The sequence below is a fragment of the Chrysochloris asiatica genome, unplaced genomic scaffold (assembly GCF_000296735.1).
Source record: "Chrysochloris asiatica unplaced genomic scaffold, ChrAsi1.0 scaffold00005, whole genome shotgun sequence".
NCBI lineage: Eukaryota > Metazoa > Chordata > Mammalia > Afrosoricida > Chrysochloridae > Chrysochloris > Chrysochloris asiatica.
In genome coordinates this window covers 18,049,566-18,064,756 of record NW_006408523.1, presented here as the reverse complement: position 1 = coordinate 18,064,756, position 15,191 = coordinate 18,049,566, and the positions used below count along the sequence as shown (strand labels likewise).

Genomic DNA, 15,191 nt, shown 5'->3' with positions numbered 1-15,191 from the left:
AAATACCAAATTCTTCTCTTACTAGGAATGAGAAACAAAATAAATAAATAAGAAACAAAAATAAACAGGCCTCTAAGAAATTAGCTTATATCCTCTCTAGTATTTCAGAACCTCCCTCCTACAGAGACATTTATTATATTTGAAGACAGCTTGTGATGAATATAAAACCTGCTGACAAAGCATACATAAGACGAAGAAAAAGATGTATATATTTTACTTTACATTAACTTTAAACAGATGGAGGAAGGATCTAAAAACTCTGTTAGCTCCGATGCAAAAAATAACAGTTTTAATATTTTACATAAGAATTGCTTTTATGCCATTTAACGGCAAGGAGACTTGAAAAGGCTAAGAATGTTCAGATAAATATTACCATATTCTCAACTTCGGCGCTTTGTCTAACACACCACTGGAACATTCCCATGAGCGTAAGGGCGTAGGACAGGGCGAGGCCAACCTGCCCGGCATCCAAAGCTGAATGAGAAGGAAGAAGGGGAATCAAGTCAATCCCACTCCTAATCCCAAGTCTGACCCCATTTCCCATTTTACCAAGAGAACCCCTTTCTTTCTAATGCTTAAATTATTGGGGTAAATACATGATAGTAGCTGTACTTTTAATATCTGTTGGTTTGAGACCATGATACAAATAAAAAAGGCATTATGAATTCAGAAAGACGAATCAGGCTGTGAATCACAAGGTCAGCAGTTTGAAACTACCAGCGGTTCCGTGGGAGAAAGAAGAGGCGTTCTGCTCCCGTAAAGATTTACAGCCTCGGAAACCCTGTGCGAGGTCGCTATGAGTCAGAACCGACTCCATGGCACTTAACAACAACAACAACAACATTAAATTTATTAAGTTATACATTTATGAATGTATGAATCCCAATGGATTGATATACATTTGAAAAGCAGTATCTTATATGTGGAATCCCTGTGTGTGCATACAGGTAATGTGCTAGGCAGCTAACCAATGGAAAAGGCTGGAGGTTCGAATCTATTCAGAGGGGTCTCAAAAGAAAGGACTTGCAAAACATCAGTCATGGAAGATCCTACTGAGCACAGCTTTACACTAATACTCCTGGGATTTCCGTTAGTCTGAGCTCACTTGACAGCAACTGGTATTCTGTATGTGAAGAACAGTGCTATTACCCAGACATTTGTCATTATGGTTCCAAGGGCCATAAGTCCACTTTCTACATGCAATGCAACCACAAGCTAGAAACCACTAAAAACAAGAAGATGGGTTTTAGTAGCCAATATTCTTGACCTAAGATACTGTTCCCTTGTAAAAAGCAATGTGCTTCAGGGTGGGTACTGAGGAACAAAAAGGAATGGCGAATTTATGCCATGAACACCATCACCTGTTCATCTAGTACCTGTGTGGCAGAGATAGCAACACGCTTTCCTTCTGAAAATGGTTCTCAACCAGCGTGCCAGATACAGGAGTCCTAAAGGTGAAACCCTCCCTGACACAGCATTGAATAATAGACATGACTCTCTCTCCACGACCACCAGACACCACCAGGAAGGTTCAGAATGCTAGCTCGCTACCTATGTCTGTGCCTCCAGCCATTCATCGACAGATAAGGGTAACCCATGACTCCTCAAAAGGGTCAGTCAACCTGACACTCCCGTGCTTTAATGCAATTCATTGGAGTCATTGTTAGAACCAAACAGCCTGCAACATCAGACAAGGTGGCAAGAGTTTTAATAATAACTGTATGCATAGCCATAAATTGTAATCATACCATAAATAGTTACTGACATCTGCACTTACTTTTTGCCAGAATCAGGGACCCAAAGGCAACGACAATGACAAAGATAGCACAGATGGCGTCCAGACGTACGGCGAACCATCGGGACGTCGTCAGAAACAAGAACCAAGCCTCTGGATAGAGGAAACATAATAGGCATAATGAATGAGTAGAATAACCATATTAAGTGCATCGGACGTGGGAGAGCATTTTGCTGAGCTGAGCTTCAGGTTTTTACGCAGAGTAGGGCAGCAATTTAACAGCTGGGGCAGAGCTGCTCACCCAAGGAACTGTGAGATCCCAGAAAGCTAAGTGATACAAGACAATATATGGTACACATTATATGAAACGGTACAGTGGCTTTGTGGGAAACATGTACTGAAATGTTCAACCCAGAGGTTATAAACAGAAACACAGATAAAACTACAGAACATGGAAAATGGCTTCCTGAACGCATTTTTTGCTGTGCTGGATCTCAGGGTGAGGCTCACCTGTCCATGGCTGACTGTCCCCAGTTATCCTATGACAGAAAGCACAGCTTCCTGTGTGTTTCTAGCACCTTCTAGCACTTTCTAGCACCTTACATACTTGCCAAAGGGTCCTGAATGTAGTCATTATTCCTCAGGAGCCAGTCTCAAAATGCTTATCTTGCTATTCAGGGGTAGGAAAGCAGTGGATTGAGAAAGGGAATACAGACGATTTCAAGAGGAGACAAGCTCAAGGGTGTGAAGGGCAGAGGGACATGTGCAGACCAACAAGTCACCTGAGGGCAGAGCTCAAGCCTAAGGAGACGGTCTATCGCTTCTTGTGTGAAATCATTTCCAGAGAGCTACAGACCTGAATGTAGATCTTGGTGCGCATCAAAGAGCTCCTGAAACCTCTCCTCAGCTCTGTACGCCCGAATGGTCCAGAGTCCCTGAAGAGACGATGACAAGTGGGAGAACACGGGACTTCGTGCTGGGGAAACAGACAGACAAAAACCAGAGAGAGCTCAATGAGGCCAGACACAGGCAGACCAGCTTTCTCCCAAGCTGTGTACAGTCACGGCTTACCAAACAGAACACCCAGGCACCTTTCTGAACCTCGGAGCCAACAGGGGAGAAGACACAACAGCCCTTCCAACCTCAAACTCTGGCTCAAACCACCTTTCACTTCAATGACCTGGAAACAAGGCTCTGTTTAAAACTATCTTTGACCAAATTCAAACCCAGCTATAATTATTTTCTTTGCAAATTGCAAATTCAAGGTCCTGTTGATGCACGCTCACCTCACTATCGCTCTGTGATATCCCTCCAGACAGAAATAGTTGTTCACTAATGTTTAAGGATTAGAAGGGAGGATGGTGAGACATAGTCTCTCTCGTACTTTGGACATGTCATCAGGAGGGATTAGTCCCTAGAGGAGGACATCATACTTGGTAAAGTGGAGGGTGAGTGAAAAAATGGAAGACCCCAATGAGATGAACTGGCAGAGTGGTAGCCACATGGAGTCAAATATAGTCATTGTTATAATGACACAGGAGCGGGCAGTGCTGTGTCCAGGGTCACTATGAGTCGGAACTGACTTGAGGGCACCTAACAACAAAGCCAGTAACATTTCTGTAAAAAAATGAATTCTGTGACCACACCATTTACCTGTCAGTTTGTCATATTGTGGTAGCTTGCATGTTGCTATGATTCTAAAAGCTATGCCATCAGTATTTTAAAAATCGGCAGGGTCATCGATGGTAGGCAAGTTTCAGTGGAACTTCCAGAAGAGAGGCTAGGAAGCCAGGCCTGGTTAGCTACTTACTAAAAATAGCCAATGAAAACCTTATGGGTCACAACATACGATGTAGTGCTGGACGATGAGTCCCTAGGTTGTAAGGTCCCTAAAATATACCACGGCCGCATGAATGGACTTGATCATATCAACAGTTGTGAAGATGACACGGAGCTATGTTTTGTTCTGCTGCACATGGATGGACCATGAGTTGGAGCTGACTTTTGGCAGTTAATACCAACAACATTGACACATCTCTCTTTAACAGAATATACAGTTGTGGAGTTTAATAGGAAAGTTAAAAGGTTACAATTTGAGGGCAGAAATGTTTAATTAGGGCACAGTTATTCCAGTCAGCTGCTGGTAAGTGCCCACAGGATATACCACCCTAAGCCTCGGCTTGAAGGCACTTTGCTCTAGGATCCCCTACTTCACTGCCTGGAGGCAGCCCACTCTATAAGCACGCTTCCTGCTCAGTTTTGCTTGCTTTGTGGGCTGAGAAGTGCACTGCTCTGTCTTGAACTTTGGTCCTTGGTTCTGCTGCTGCTGCTGCTGCTGCTCCACTGCTCTGGTGCCACAGCTTTCTGTCCCTGATCCCAAGAGATTCTGTCTGCACGGATCTCAAGGTCTAAAAGACACACTCTTCTTCTTTGATGGTAGTGAAATTCCCTCCCCAATCCCTCTGCTTCTGAGATGGCTCATTTTAAACCCGTACTAGAGCTTCCGGTTTTCACATTCACAATGAACTCTACGAACATCCACAGCTAAATCACATCATCCTATCAGTATCTTCTCCCACCTTCCCTTAGCCAGACCCAGCAAGGCAGAGGCATTGTTTTACAGGAGTTACAAGACTATGGATAGAAGAGATTAGATAATTCACTACACTACACATGGCCTAGCCAAGTTAACACATATTTTGAAGGACACAATTCAATACAAAATAAGACCCAAACCAAAATGTGTTGCACAGAAGAAAATTAGCAGAGACAATCTGTGTTGCCTGAGAGGGCTGTGGGAGGAATGGTTGATTCATGTTTTGCACAATGATTCTCAGTATTATATAATTTTCTTCCATTTTGTGTTCTGATGTAATTACCCTGCACTTTAAAGCCTCACCTCTGTGCTGTTAATGGTATAGAATTACAGGAAGTCCTGGTATGGCAATGTAGGATAAGCACTAGACCTCAAGGTCGGTTTGATCTTCAAGGTTGACGGTTCAAACTCACCAGCTGCTTCTCAGAAACCCTATACAGGGTCGCTATGAGTCAGAACTGACTCGATGGCACTTAACAACAGCAATGTAATAAGAGTACATTGTATCATGAACAGCGGGGTCAGTTCTGATATACAGAACAGGAATGGTGCATCATCCGCCATGAGTGAGGCTGTCAAATTGATTGTCAAGGGCGTATTGTGACCACACGACCTTGTCCTCTGTCTTCAAGATTCTTATCTTAGATGAGTAATAATTTGTGCTTATAAGTAGGGATTATTGATTTTGTTACTTTGTAGCCTGTATACCTCCTTGGGGAAACCTGCTAGTAAACATGGGGCATTTGGGAGAAGTTATGATCATTTAGGAATCCCTGATTGTGGTGCAAAGAGTTAATGTGCTCGGCTTGTAACTAAGGGATTGGAGGTTTGAGTCCACTCAGAGGCGCAAAGAGTTAATGTGCTCGGCTTGTAACTAAGGGATTGGAGGTTTGAGTCCACTCAGAGGCGCAAAGAGTTAATGTGCTCGGCTTGTAACTAAGGGATTGGAGGTTTGAGTCCACTCAGAGGCGCGTCAGGAGAAAAGGCTGGTGATCAATCACCTTCCGAAAATCAGTCAGTAGAAACCCAATGGGCACAGCTTTCCTCTGACACCAACGGAGTCCAGTCAAAATCAACGCAATGACAACTGGCTTTAAGATCACTGACCCTCTCAGAGACAGTAGATATTTTATAAAATGCCAGGGGAACAAGAATCAGAGTAGGAAACGGAAGTATATTCTCAGGGGCTGATTCCTCGTCTGTCTCCAGGTGCCTGCCTGCGTGACAGTTCGGGGCGGTGGGCACACCGCACTTGGGGGGCAGGTGCTGGGGGACAAGCACAGTTGCACAAGAAAGGAGTGGCCTTCCGAGTAGGAGACACTGGGGTTCAGAGAAGGTGAGATGCCACTACAGGGTCTCTCCTTTCCCTTCTCTGGAATTCAGACAAAGAGCCTGAAGTGATTTTGGGGTGGCACAGACTGCGACCTTACTCTGCCATCTCCACCATTCTCTCTCTTCTTCAGCTTGAGCAGCTTTTTGTTGTTGATTTTAGCTCCCTTTCTCTTGTATGTTTAAGAGGGTAATGCAAACGTAAGAGGCCTGAGTGCTTGCTCCAGGACAGGCCTTTCCTGTATACCTGCCCCCAACCTGTGAATAGGGAGTTCCTTGGAAGACCCCGCAGCCCAGGCCCCACAATCCTGTCACGAGGCTGCGGAGAGCCCAGCACCAGTCAGTCTTAAAAACAACTAGGATATCCTCTCCTTTCCAGAACAAGACAGTGTGGAACAGGGAGGCTGTTTCATCCTAACTGATGCTAATGAGAAGAAAGCCGGTGTGGTAGTTTACCCAGGGAGAGTTGATGTTTGAAATTCTTTAGCTTGCTCACCTTATCAGGAGACCAAAGTAGCAGCTGACAGTCTCCAGCAGGGTTTTAGGGAACAGACTGGATGGTAACTAGCCACCACATTGTTTCAGCCTCAACCCCAGGCAACCCCAAGATCAAGTTCCCTACTTTACCTCAGGCTCCAGAGGGACTGAGGTACAGCAGGAATAATGTGGAAACCCAAGTTTCTCTCACACCCCTACTTAGAGTTGGGTGGGATAGGCCAGTATGGGTGAATGTGAGGGTCCTATGAGAAAATCAACTAGTACAGGAGACAAGGGGGTGCTAAGACTCCAGTATGGTGTCCCCCAGTGTAGTCATCTTTATCATACCAGAGACTCAGGTGGCTATCCTAAAGTGTTGTGGTTGTTAGCTGTTGTGCAGTCAGCCTCCAATTTACCATGACCTCACCTCAAAGTTAAGGATGAGATCACTGTGATCCAAGGTGTTTTTTACTGGTTGGTTTATAGAAGGTAGATGGCCAGATCTTTCTTCATAGCCTTTCTTGGTCTGTACGTTCCATAGAAACCTGTTCACCTGACAGATGGTAGTGGTTACACATGGGGTGCACAGGCTGGGAATCAAACTCAGGAAGGGCAGGTACAGGGCAGATCCCGATCTGACATGCAGGTCTTAATACCTTTTTAATTATGATCATGTTTTGTGTTCTCTCATGTTCGGGTTCTAGCACCTTTTGCCAGTGAAAACTTTACAAGTACCAGCTCAAGCAATCTTCAGAGCCACCCCATGGGACAAATGTTTTTATATCTTTATATTCTTGACAGATGGGAAACCCGATTTGAGGGGTACAAGGTTAAGTTAACCAAAGGAAGTGAAAGAGCTGGGTGTCAGACCCAACTCTTATTCCCGAGCCTGTGCTTTTAGCCAGAGTCACAGTGTCATTGAGGGAGGATCATCAGGGGTCAAAGATCCTTACATGTGGCCAAAAGGACTTTTCTCCAGACTTTCCAGCCTACATTGAGAAAACACCAAAATCTCACTCAGCTAGAATCCCAATAGCCTTATCTGTTAATGCACATCTTATTCAACACCTTACTGAAGATGAAACAAAATCCCTAAGAACCTGGCATTAAAAACTCTTTTTAAGATATCAGGCATTAAGATCTATGATCTGAAAATATACAGCACGTGTGTCAACACACCCCAGCCAATGCCACGGCAGACCCTGCTAATTGATCACGGCGCACTCAAGAGACAGAATTTGGATATGGCTTCATAATGTTGTCAACTGAGCAGAATTTCTGGTGAAATGCAACGAAATGCCATCAGTCGTATGCACTTCTAGACTTCAGACCCTTGCTCCACTTACTTTTTTTTTTTTGTTAATGTTTTATTGTGAATGATGTGATAGTTTACATGGGAGAACATTAGCTTTACATTCATCCTATCATATATCGTTTTATTGCCATGGTTACAATCCTCTCCAGGCATCATCAACCAACCAAAGGGTATACCGCACAAGCCTGCCCCCCAGCCATCAGCACACAGCCCTTCTCCCTCTCTGGGTCTAGAGTCCCCAGCTACTCCATCTCTCCACATCATCATCTCTGCCTCCATCTCTGGCATCACTGTATCTCTGGGTAGGGTCCCGCACTCCTCTCTTCTCCTTTGATGATCCCAGGAACCTCTGCTCCCGGACTGCAAAGTCAACCACACCCCTCCTTTTGCTACAAAATGTTTACCTTTACATTTCCAACCCTCACAGTCAGTCCTGATAGCAACCATTCACTATTGTGCCACAAGAGTCCTATCCCCATCTCCTTTCAGCTCCACTTTTGCATAAATGAAAAACTATTGTGGCCAACTGCAGACTTGTATGATTGCTTAAAAGTCAGCCTAAAGAAACCAGACAGGATAATCTGGAAATATACCTAAGAATTTTAGTTGCCCTTCAAAGCACATAGGTGACAAAGATTTCCGTTTCCCTTAAACAATAATTGTCATCACTGTTGTGTACTGTTGAGTCTGTTCCAACCCATAGTGACATAGGGTTTCCAAGGAACGGCTGGTGAGCTTGAACCGCCGATCTTGAGGTTCAAACTGACTTTACAGTCCAGTGCATTAACCCACACCAGGACTCCTAAACAGTAATGTGACCCCCTTTTTGGTGATGTCTTCAGACCCCTGCTAACCATGTCCCTGACAATGCTTACTCAGAGAAAACAGTAGAATTTTTGGACCAGACCCAGATGAGTAACAATAAATATAAGCAATTTGCCATCATACTTGGTTATCTGGGAGCATGGGGGAGGGATTGTTTGTATTTAATTCAAAATTGCAGCCAGCCAGAGTGCAGGAAAACCAAAATATTCAACAAGAGTTGTGCCAAACTTGTCAGTACGCCCAGGACTAAACTTTCTCAAGCTTCGTGGGACGTTCTGGGCTTCAGGATGGTGCTATGTTGAAAACATCCTTTACTGCTTCTAAAGACAGTCATCATCGGCCCTCTTCTCATCCTCTTTCATACGGATGGGAAATCATCCTTGTCTCAGACAAAAAGCCCAGTCAAGGAGCTCCTTCTAGAACAATCTTTTCACTGGATAACCCTGAAACCTCCTTTGTAACAAGACTGTCAGAATAGCTGCATTCCATAAATATCCTCAAATCCTAAAATGCCCGAAAAGCCTTGTTATCTACACAAAAGACAGCCTTGGGCCCAATGACACAAGGGGGCTTCAAAATATTTGTGGAAAATTCCATTAGCTTTTCATTCCATTTTCCCACAAACTTTTTAAAGGCTCCTCGGATACACAATGGGAAGTCTCTTCCGAATCACTTATTCCTGTGCTTTCTCTGAGCCCTATCATTCTAACATGTCTTACCAGTATGGGCTTCCAGGACACTGGTAGGCCTCCCCACTGAAAAACATTCACAAAATGAGCCATCACAGTGCTTGACGTGTTCCACTGGTGACTGAACATGTTTTGTATCAATTTTTATAAAGGCTGTTGCCCATTCTCCCTTAAGCACTTAGATAAAAGCCTTGTTTAAGAGTTCACTGTTACATGAGAAGCACACATAAGCCACCACAACCAAAAAAAAAAAAAACCTCCTTTGTCCTGGGGAATGTTTCTTTTTCTACTTAACAGATATTTACAATTGTGGAACTCATGGTTTCTCATCTTGGCTTGGCTTCCAGAAAACTAAGAGGGTGTTCATTCATTTGCAGGAACTTTATCTATATAGTTTGATGTTTTCCGATGCTAATTCCTTCTTTTACTATTTTTGTTATCATCCTATGCCTTTATTAAACAATTCTACTCCCCTCAAGATTTTTCAGTTTCAGTAAGAATGAAATATTAGCCCATGCATTTAGAACGAGATGAGCTCAAATTATTTCATCCTCTGTGATTATCTATAGAATAGAGTGATCAATCATAAAATGTTTTCCCCTATTGTTCTAAAACTGGGAAGCTGAAGACTAACTGCATTATAAACTGACCCCTTAGCCAAAGTTCTCCCAAAAGCATTGAATTCCAGGGGCAGCTTATTGGAACAGGCTAAAAAAAGGAAACAAACAAACATCGTGGCATTACACCAAATTACACCAAAAACTGAAAACCACAATGTTATCTTTTCACTTAACGACAACTTCAACTTACATTTCTCCTCAGTATGTGAAAGTACAGTTTTCAAATGTATTACTTCTGATACAGTATTATAATTTTTGACACCTTCTTTCTTTTTCCTATTCCTTTCCTTTCTATATGTAATGTCATGAGGGAAAGGAAAATTCCAATTTCCTTCTATATGAGTCCCCATATGAGCAAATCTTTTATTTCTTTGAAAACTATTTTCCGTGAGCTTTCTCTATGTAAAGACGTATGTCGTGAAGAGGACAGAAATGACTGTCTTCATGGTGCTCACATTCCCATGGAACATAGTTGTTAAATATTAGCGTAGTGAGAAATTTTAGAAGATGGAATCTCCCAGAACTTCATGGCTCTCCGTAGAAATGGAAGCTAACATTGCCAAGCCAGCCTGAGATCCTTTATGGTTTACTGAATTCTTTAAATATGAGACTTGTAGCCTTAGTCTTTGTAACTCCCACCAAACACCTCTTTTCATGATGGGTCTGGGTAAGAGACGGTGGGGGAAGATGCTGGTTAGATAGCATGATTCAGCTGTGAGTACCTGTTAATAGGACTGTGAGATTGTGAAAATGTGAAAAACAGAGGAATTGATCACTACTATCAGCTGTTCCATGGGAGAAAGATGAGGCTTTCTGCTCCCGTAAAGATTTACAGCCTCGGAAACCCTGTACAGGGTCGCTATGAGTTGGAACCGACTCCACAGCACATAACAACAACATCAAGGAAGAAGAGTCAGAAGTGGAGCATGTTCTTTGGACCCTGAGATTCCTGTATTGAACTTCCTTGATCTAAGAGACAAAGCTGTCACACCGGAGGAGGGACAGAGGAGCAGCAGCAGCAGAACCAAGAGCCAGAGCAGTGGACAGACTTCCTGGGCCACAGAGCAAGTAAAACTGAGCGCCTCTGGACAGGAGGTTCACTTGTGGAGCACAGTGCCTCTAGGCACTTCCTTGAGGGAGCTAGGTTTGCTGACCCACAGAGATGGAGCTATGTCTTTGGGGCTGTGGCTTAGAGCAGAGAGTCCTTTGGGCATTTATTGTTGTTGCTAAGTGCTGTCGAGTCGGTTCCGACCTATAACGACCCCGAACAGGGTTTTCGAGGCTGTAAATCTTTACGGGAGCAGAAAGCCTCATCTTTCTCCCGTGGAACAGCTGGTAGTTTCGAACTGATGACCTTGCGGTTCGCAGCCCAATTCGAAACCACTACGCTACCAGAGCTCCATTTATTAGCAGCCCTAAAAGAGCTTTGCAACACTGCCTGAGCAGAGCAGAGGGCAGGCTAAGGGGCTAAAGACCAGAGAAAAGCTCACCTGCTGGTTTGTCTGATGAAAGGTTGTCACGACTGGAAGAACTGTATCTTCAGCATTTCTGACTCCGATTTTGTAACCTGCTAACTAACTTTTCTAGTAACACCCATAACTGATGAGTTCTCTGTGTCCATTAAGATCAATTCATTGAACCTAGCTGAGCGTAGTGTTGTGAGAGGGATGGACCAAAGCTCATTTTTTACATCCTTAATACTCACTTGTAGACTCCAGGCGTTTGACATCTCTTGATGTTTCTAAGAAATACCGCCGAAGAACAAAGAAAATGATGCCAAGCGGAACCAAGGGTACTGCAACCCAAGGGATCACGGCTACTGCCACAGCCACCACACCAACCACTTGGAGAAATGTCTGAAAAACAAATACACACAGGTTTCCTTATCAAGAGTTTAGAATGAAAGCTCCTTTTCTCAAAAAATCTGTTGAAATAAGAGGGAATGCTTTTTCATCCCAAATTCAACAAAATAGTGGAAGGCTCTGAAGATAATGATATTTACTATCTGCTTATTAGCCCTGGTAACACCACAGGTTAAGTGTTAGACTGCTAACCACAGTGTTGGCGGTTCAAACCCACCAGTTGCTCCTTGTGAGAAAGATGAGGCTGTTTGCTCCCGTAAAGGCGGACAGCCTCAGAAACCCTATGTAGGCTTACTATATATAAGTCTGAATCTACTGGGTGGCAGTAGCTTGGTTTTCATTAGCGCCCGAGACTACGATAGTCTCTCTTTTGATATAGTCAGTAGTCCTAGGATGTGGGTACTTTTATTTGTCCTGTTTTACACACAAGAAAACTGAGGCTTAAATGAGGTTAGAAAACCTGGTTTCCAAACTATCACGAGTTTGCAGATTTATTAAGAAATAATAAATAGGAAGCAAATATTATAGATGAGGAAATTCAGGAGCCCTGGTGTGGATACAGATGTGGTTAATTGCAAATTCACCTGTGCTAAGGAATGGAGGAACAAACATTAAATCTTTATCTTTGGAAAGGGGGATTCCTTTTTCCTGGGTTTCTATCTAAAGAGCTGACTGTGTTCCTGGTCATGCCCTAAGTATCCCGTGTACATCACTTAATTTAATCCTCAGCTGAGTGGCACAAATGGCTAAGCACTTTACCGCTAGCCAAAAGGTTGGTGTTTCAAATGTACCCCGAGGTGCCTTGAAAGGTGACAGCATGAAAACACTATACAGCAGTTCTACTCTGACACACACACACATTGGGACAATGGCAGCTACCAATAACAACCCTAGGAAGTGGCAGTACTATCGTCCCACCTCACATATGAGAGCAGCAAGGCACAGGGAGAGGAAAAGTATCCTTGTCCAAAGTTACATAGCATGAGTCATGAAGCTGAGGAACCCACACTATCAGCCTCTATAATATGCACTTCTGCTTGTCCCCAGCACACAAGGAACCTATTAATTTGTCTTTCATGTTCCCCCACTTAAACACCCTGCTACCAGGGAATTCCATAGTTAACCAACCTGCCCCAAAACAAACAAAAGGACAAGAGAAACATGGTAACTTTTGGATACTTCTTAGAAACCCGAGGAAGAGTTTTGATAGTGAGAAAACAACTTGCATTGCCTAAAAGTTTTTAATTTCATCTTCTAGCTAGACATGAAAATTCCCATCATTAGGATAAGAATTTAAAGTGCTCCAGTTAGCAGGAGAATGACAATAACAAGAGGAGATTATCAGGCATTTACTGCATGCAAAGCACTGTGCTAACAGTTCTACCAGCCGCACTTAATCCCCATTTCACTCTGCAAGGCAAGTATTACCCTAATTTTACAAATGAAGAAAAGGAGTATCAGAGGAATTAAATATCTAGGCCAAAGGCTTAGAAGCAAAGGGCCATGGGGGCTACAACTTGAATCCAGCACTGTCTATGTCCAAGACCTGTGCTCACATATGACATATGTGTTCGGTAGGTTTTTAACAGAAGTTTAGTGGTAGCTTTCACAATTCTGAATGCTACCAAAACTGAAAATGAATTTGGACATAATAAGACAGTAGCAGGGGACAGGAATCCAGCCAGTGGATGATGTTGATTTAAGTATTCATCTTTATCAAGAAAACCATATCAGGGTTTAGAATTTCTGGTGACAGGAATGCAACTTAACACTTTGTATCGACCTACTAGGAAAAGAGAGAGCTAGGAGAACAGGTGAAATCCTGGTGTGACGCTGGGAATTAATGTGCTAGACTGCATAGTCAGTTTGAACTACCAGGTCAGTGGTTCAAGCTCACCAGCTGCTCCTTGGGAAACCTATACAGGGTCACTATTGAGTCAGAAACAACAAAGACAACACGTAAATATGGCACAGTCTGAAACCTCTGAGATTTATCATCAAAGCCAGATAGAAAAACATGACTCCAAGCACAGGGCACAGGTTACTATGAAAAACTGTATGTTGTTGTTGTTTAGTGCCGTCGAGTCAGTTCCGACCCATAGCGTCCTTGTATAGAGTTTCCAAGGAGCCGCTGGTGAGCTTGAACCACAGACCTTGCAGTTCAAACGGCTTTGCAGTCTGGTGCATTAACCCATAGTGCCACACCAGGACTCCATGAAAACTGTATAGCGGATTCTAAATGACACTATAGAATCAGCACTGGACTGGTCAAACCCATCAGCTGCTCTTGGAAATCCTATACAGGGTTGCTATGATTTGGGACTTAACAATAAGAAAGGCCTTATGAAGAACTAGTTGTTTGGTGACAGACTCTAGCCTTTCATGTGTGAGAAAGTGTTTGGTTTCCAGGCAACGTGCTTTAAGTGCAATCACCACCCATCTGTGAGAGGAGGTTTGTGTGTCTCCATGATGTTGAACAGGTTCCACAGAGTTTCCAGATGAAAACAAACCAGGAAGATAGGGCCTGGGGAGCTACATAACCATCTGATCTGTAACCAACCACGGGGCAGCACACGTGGGGCAGCATTTCAATCCCTAGCCATGGACTCCTCACGAGTCAGGACTGACTCAAAGGCCCTTAACCAGAAGAAGAGACTTATGACGGAATTTGACAGACTGGGTTATTGTTGTTATTAAGTGCTATCTAGTTGGTTCCCACTCACAGTGAGCCCCCACAGAGGGTTTCCGAGGAGCAGCTGGAGAGTCTGAACTGATGGTTTAATGTTGTTGTTGTTAAGTGCCATCAAATCAGTTCCAACTCATAGAGACCCTGTATAGAGACTCAGCTGCTGATCTTGTGGTTCAAACCGACTTCGCAGTCCCACGCATTAACCCACTAAAAACAGTGGCATGAATAATAATTGCACATAGTCATCACAGCCAACAGCAAGCTTGACCACAGGGGACCTGGCCAGCAAAGGTGAAGTTGGCTGCCTGGGCTAACACCAGCTGTTCTGAGCACTGACAACACCTGCCCCGGCATCCTCTGCTTCCCGATGACTGCACCAAGCATGGCTCCGAGGCAAAGATTACCCGAGCAATACCTTACAGAGACATCCACTATCATTTCACATTTCCTCAAATCAGTCTCCTCAGAGGATCTTCATCACCACATCGTGAGGGAAAAGACAAAGAACTGCCATTTCCATTTACAGATAAGGAAGGGACGCTCCGGAGGTTAAGTGGCTGTCCTAAGTTCTCCAGGAAGGGTACTCTGCTGTGGACAAAGTCAGAGCAGTTCAGACTTGGGGGACCCAAGAGTCCCTGAGGTACACAGGTCAAATGCAGTGAGGTGCTCAATCCCAAGGAGCGTAGAGGAGGACAACCTTCCTTGACTTTAATTTCATGGGGAGGAACCCTATGAACCAAGTTATAATCACGTGATCTTTTTTTTTTTTAATTTTATTTTATTAACATGATGCATTTTTTTTTTTTTAGGTTAGAAGTTGTTTTAGTGCTTTTTGTGTGGATAAAGTAAAACACGAGTGAACTTCAAAATGTTAGTGGAAAAATGGAATTAAAAGAAAATGGAATTTTCCATGAACTGTTTGTGTGTATATGTGTATATATATATTTATATATATATATGAACATGAGGTCCCTGTGTATTGAAAATGGTTAATTGCTACACTAGTCCCCAAAAGGTTGGTGGTTCGAATCTATCTAGACATGTCTTAGAAGAC

The 15,191-nt window shown here is 43.5% G+C and overlaps 1 protein-coding gene across 1 annotated transcript in view; it reads right to left on the bottom strand.

Moving 5' to 3' along the window:
- ABCC4 (ATP-binding cassette, sub-family C (CFTR/MRP), member 4) overlaps nt 1-15,191 on the bottom strand; it is a 357,151-nt gene that overhangs the window by 76,137 nt on the left and 265,823 nt on the right. Inside the window, exons 21-24 of the mRNA XM_006832001.1 lie at nt 11,292-11,442; nt 2,592-2,711; nt 1,778-1,888; nt 374-474 (exon numbers count right to left, since the gene is read on the bottom strand). Of these exons, the coding sequence (XP_006832064.1) occupies nt 374-474; nt 1,778-1,888; nt 2,592-2,711; nt 11,292-11,442 (483 nt within the window). The remainder of the gene's footprint in view (nt 1-373; nt 475-1,777; nt 1,889-2,591; nt 2,712-11,291; nt 11,443-15,191) is intronic.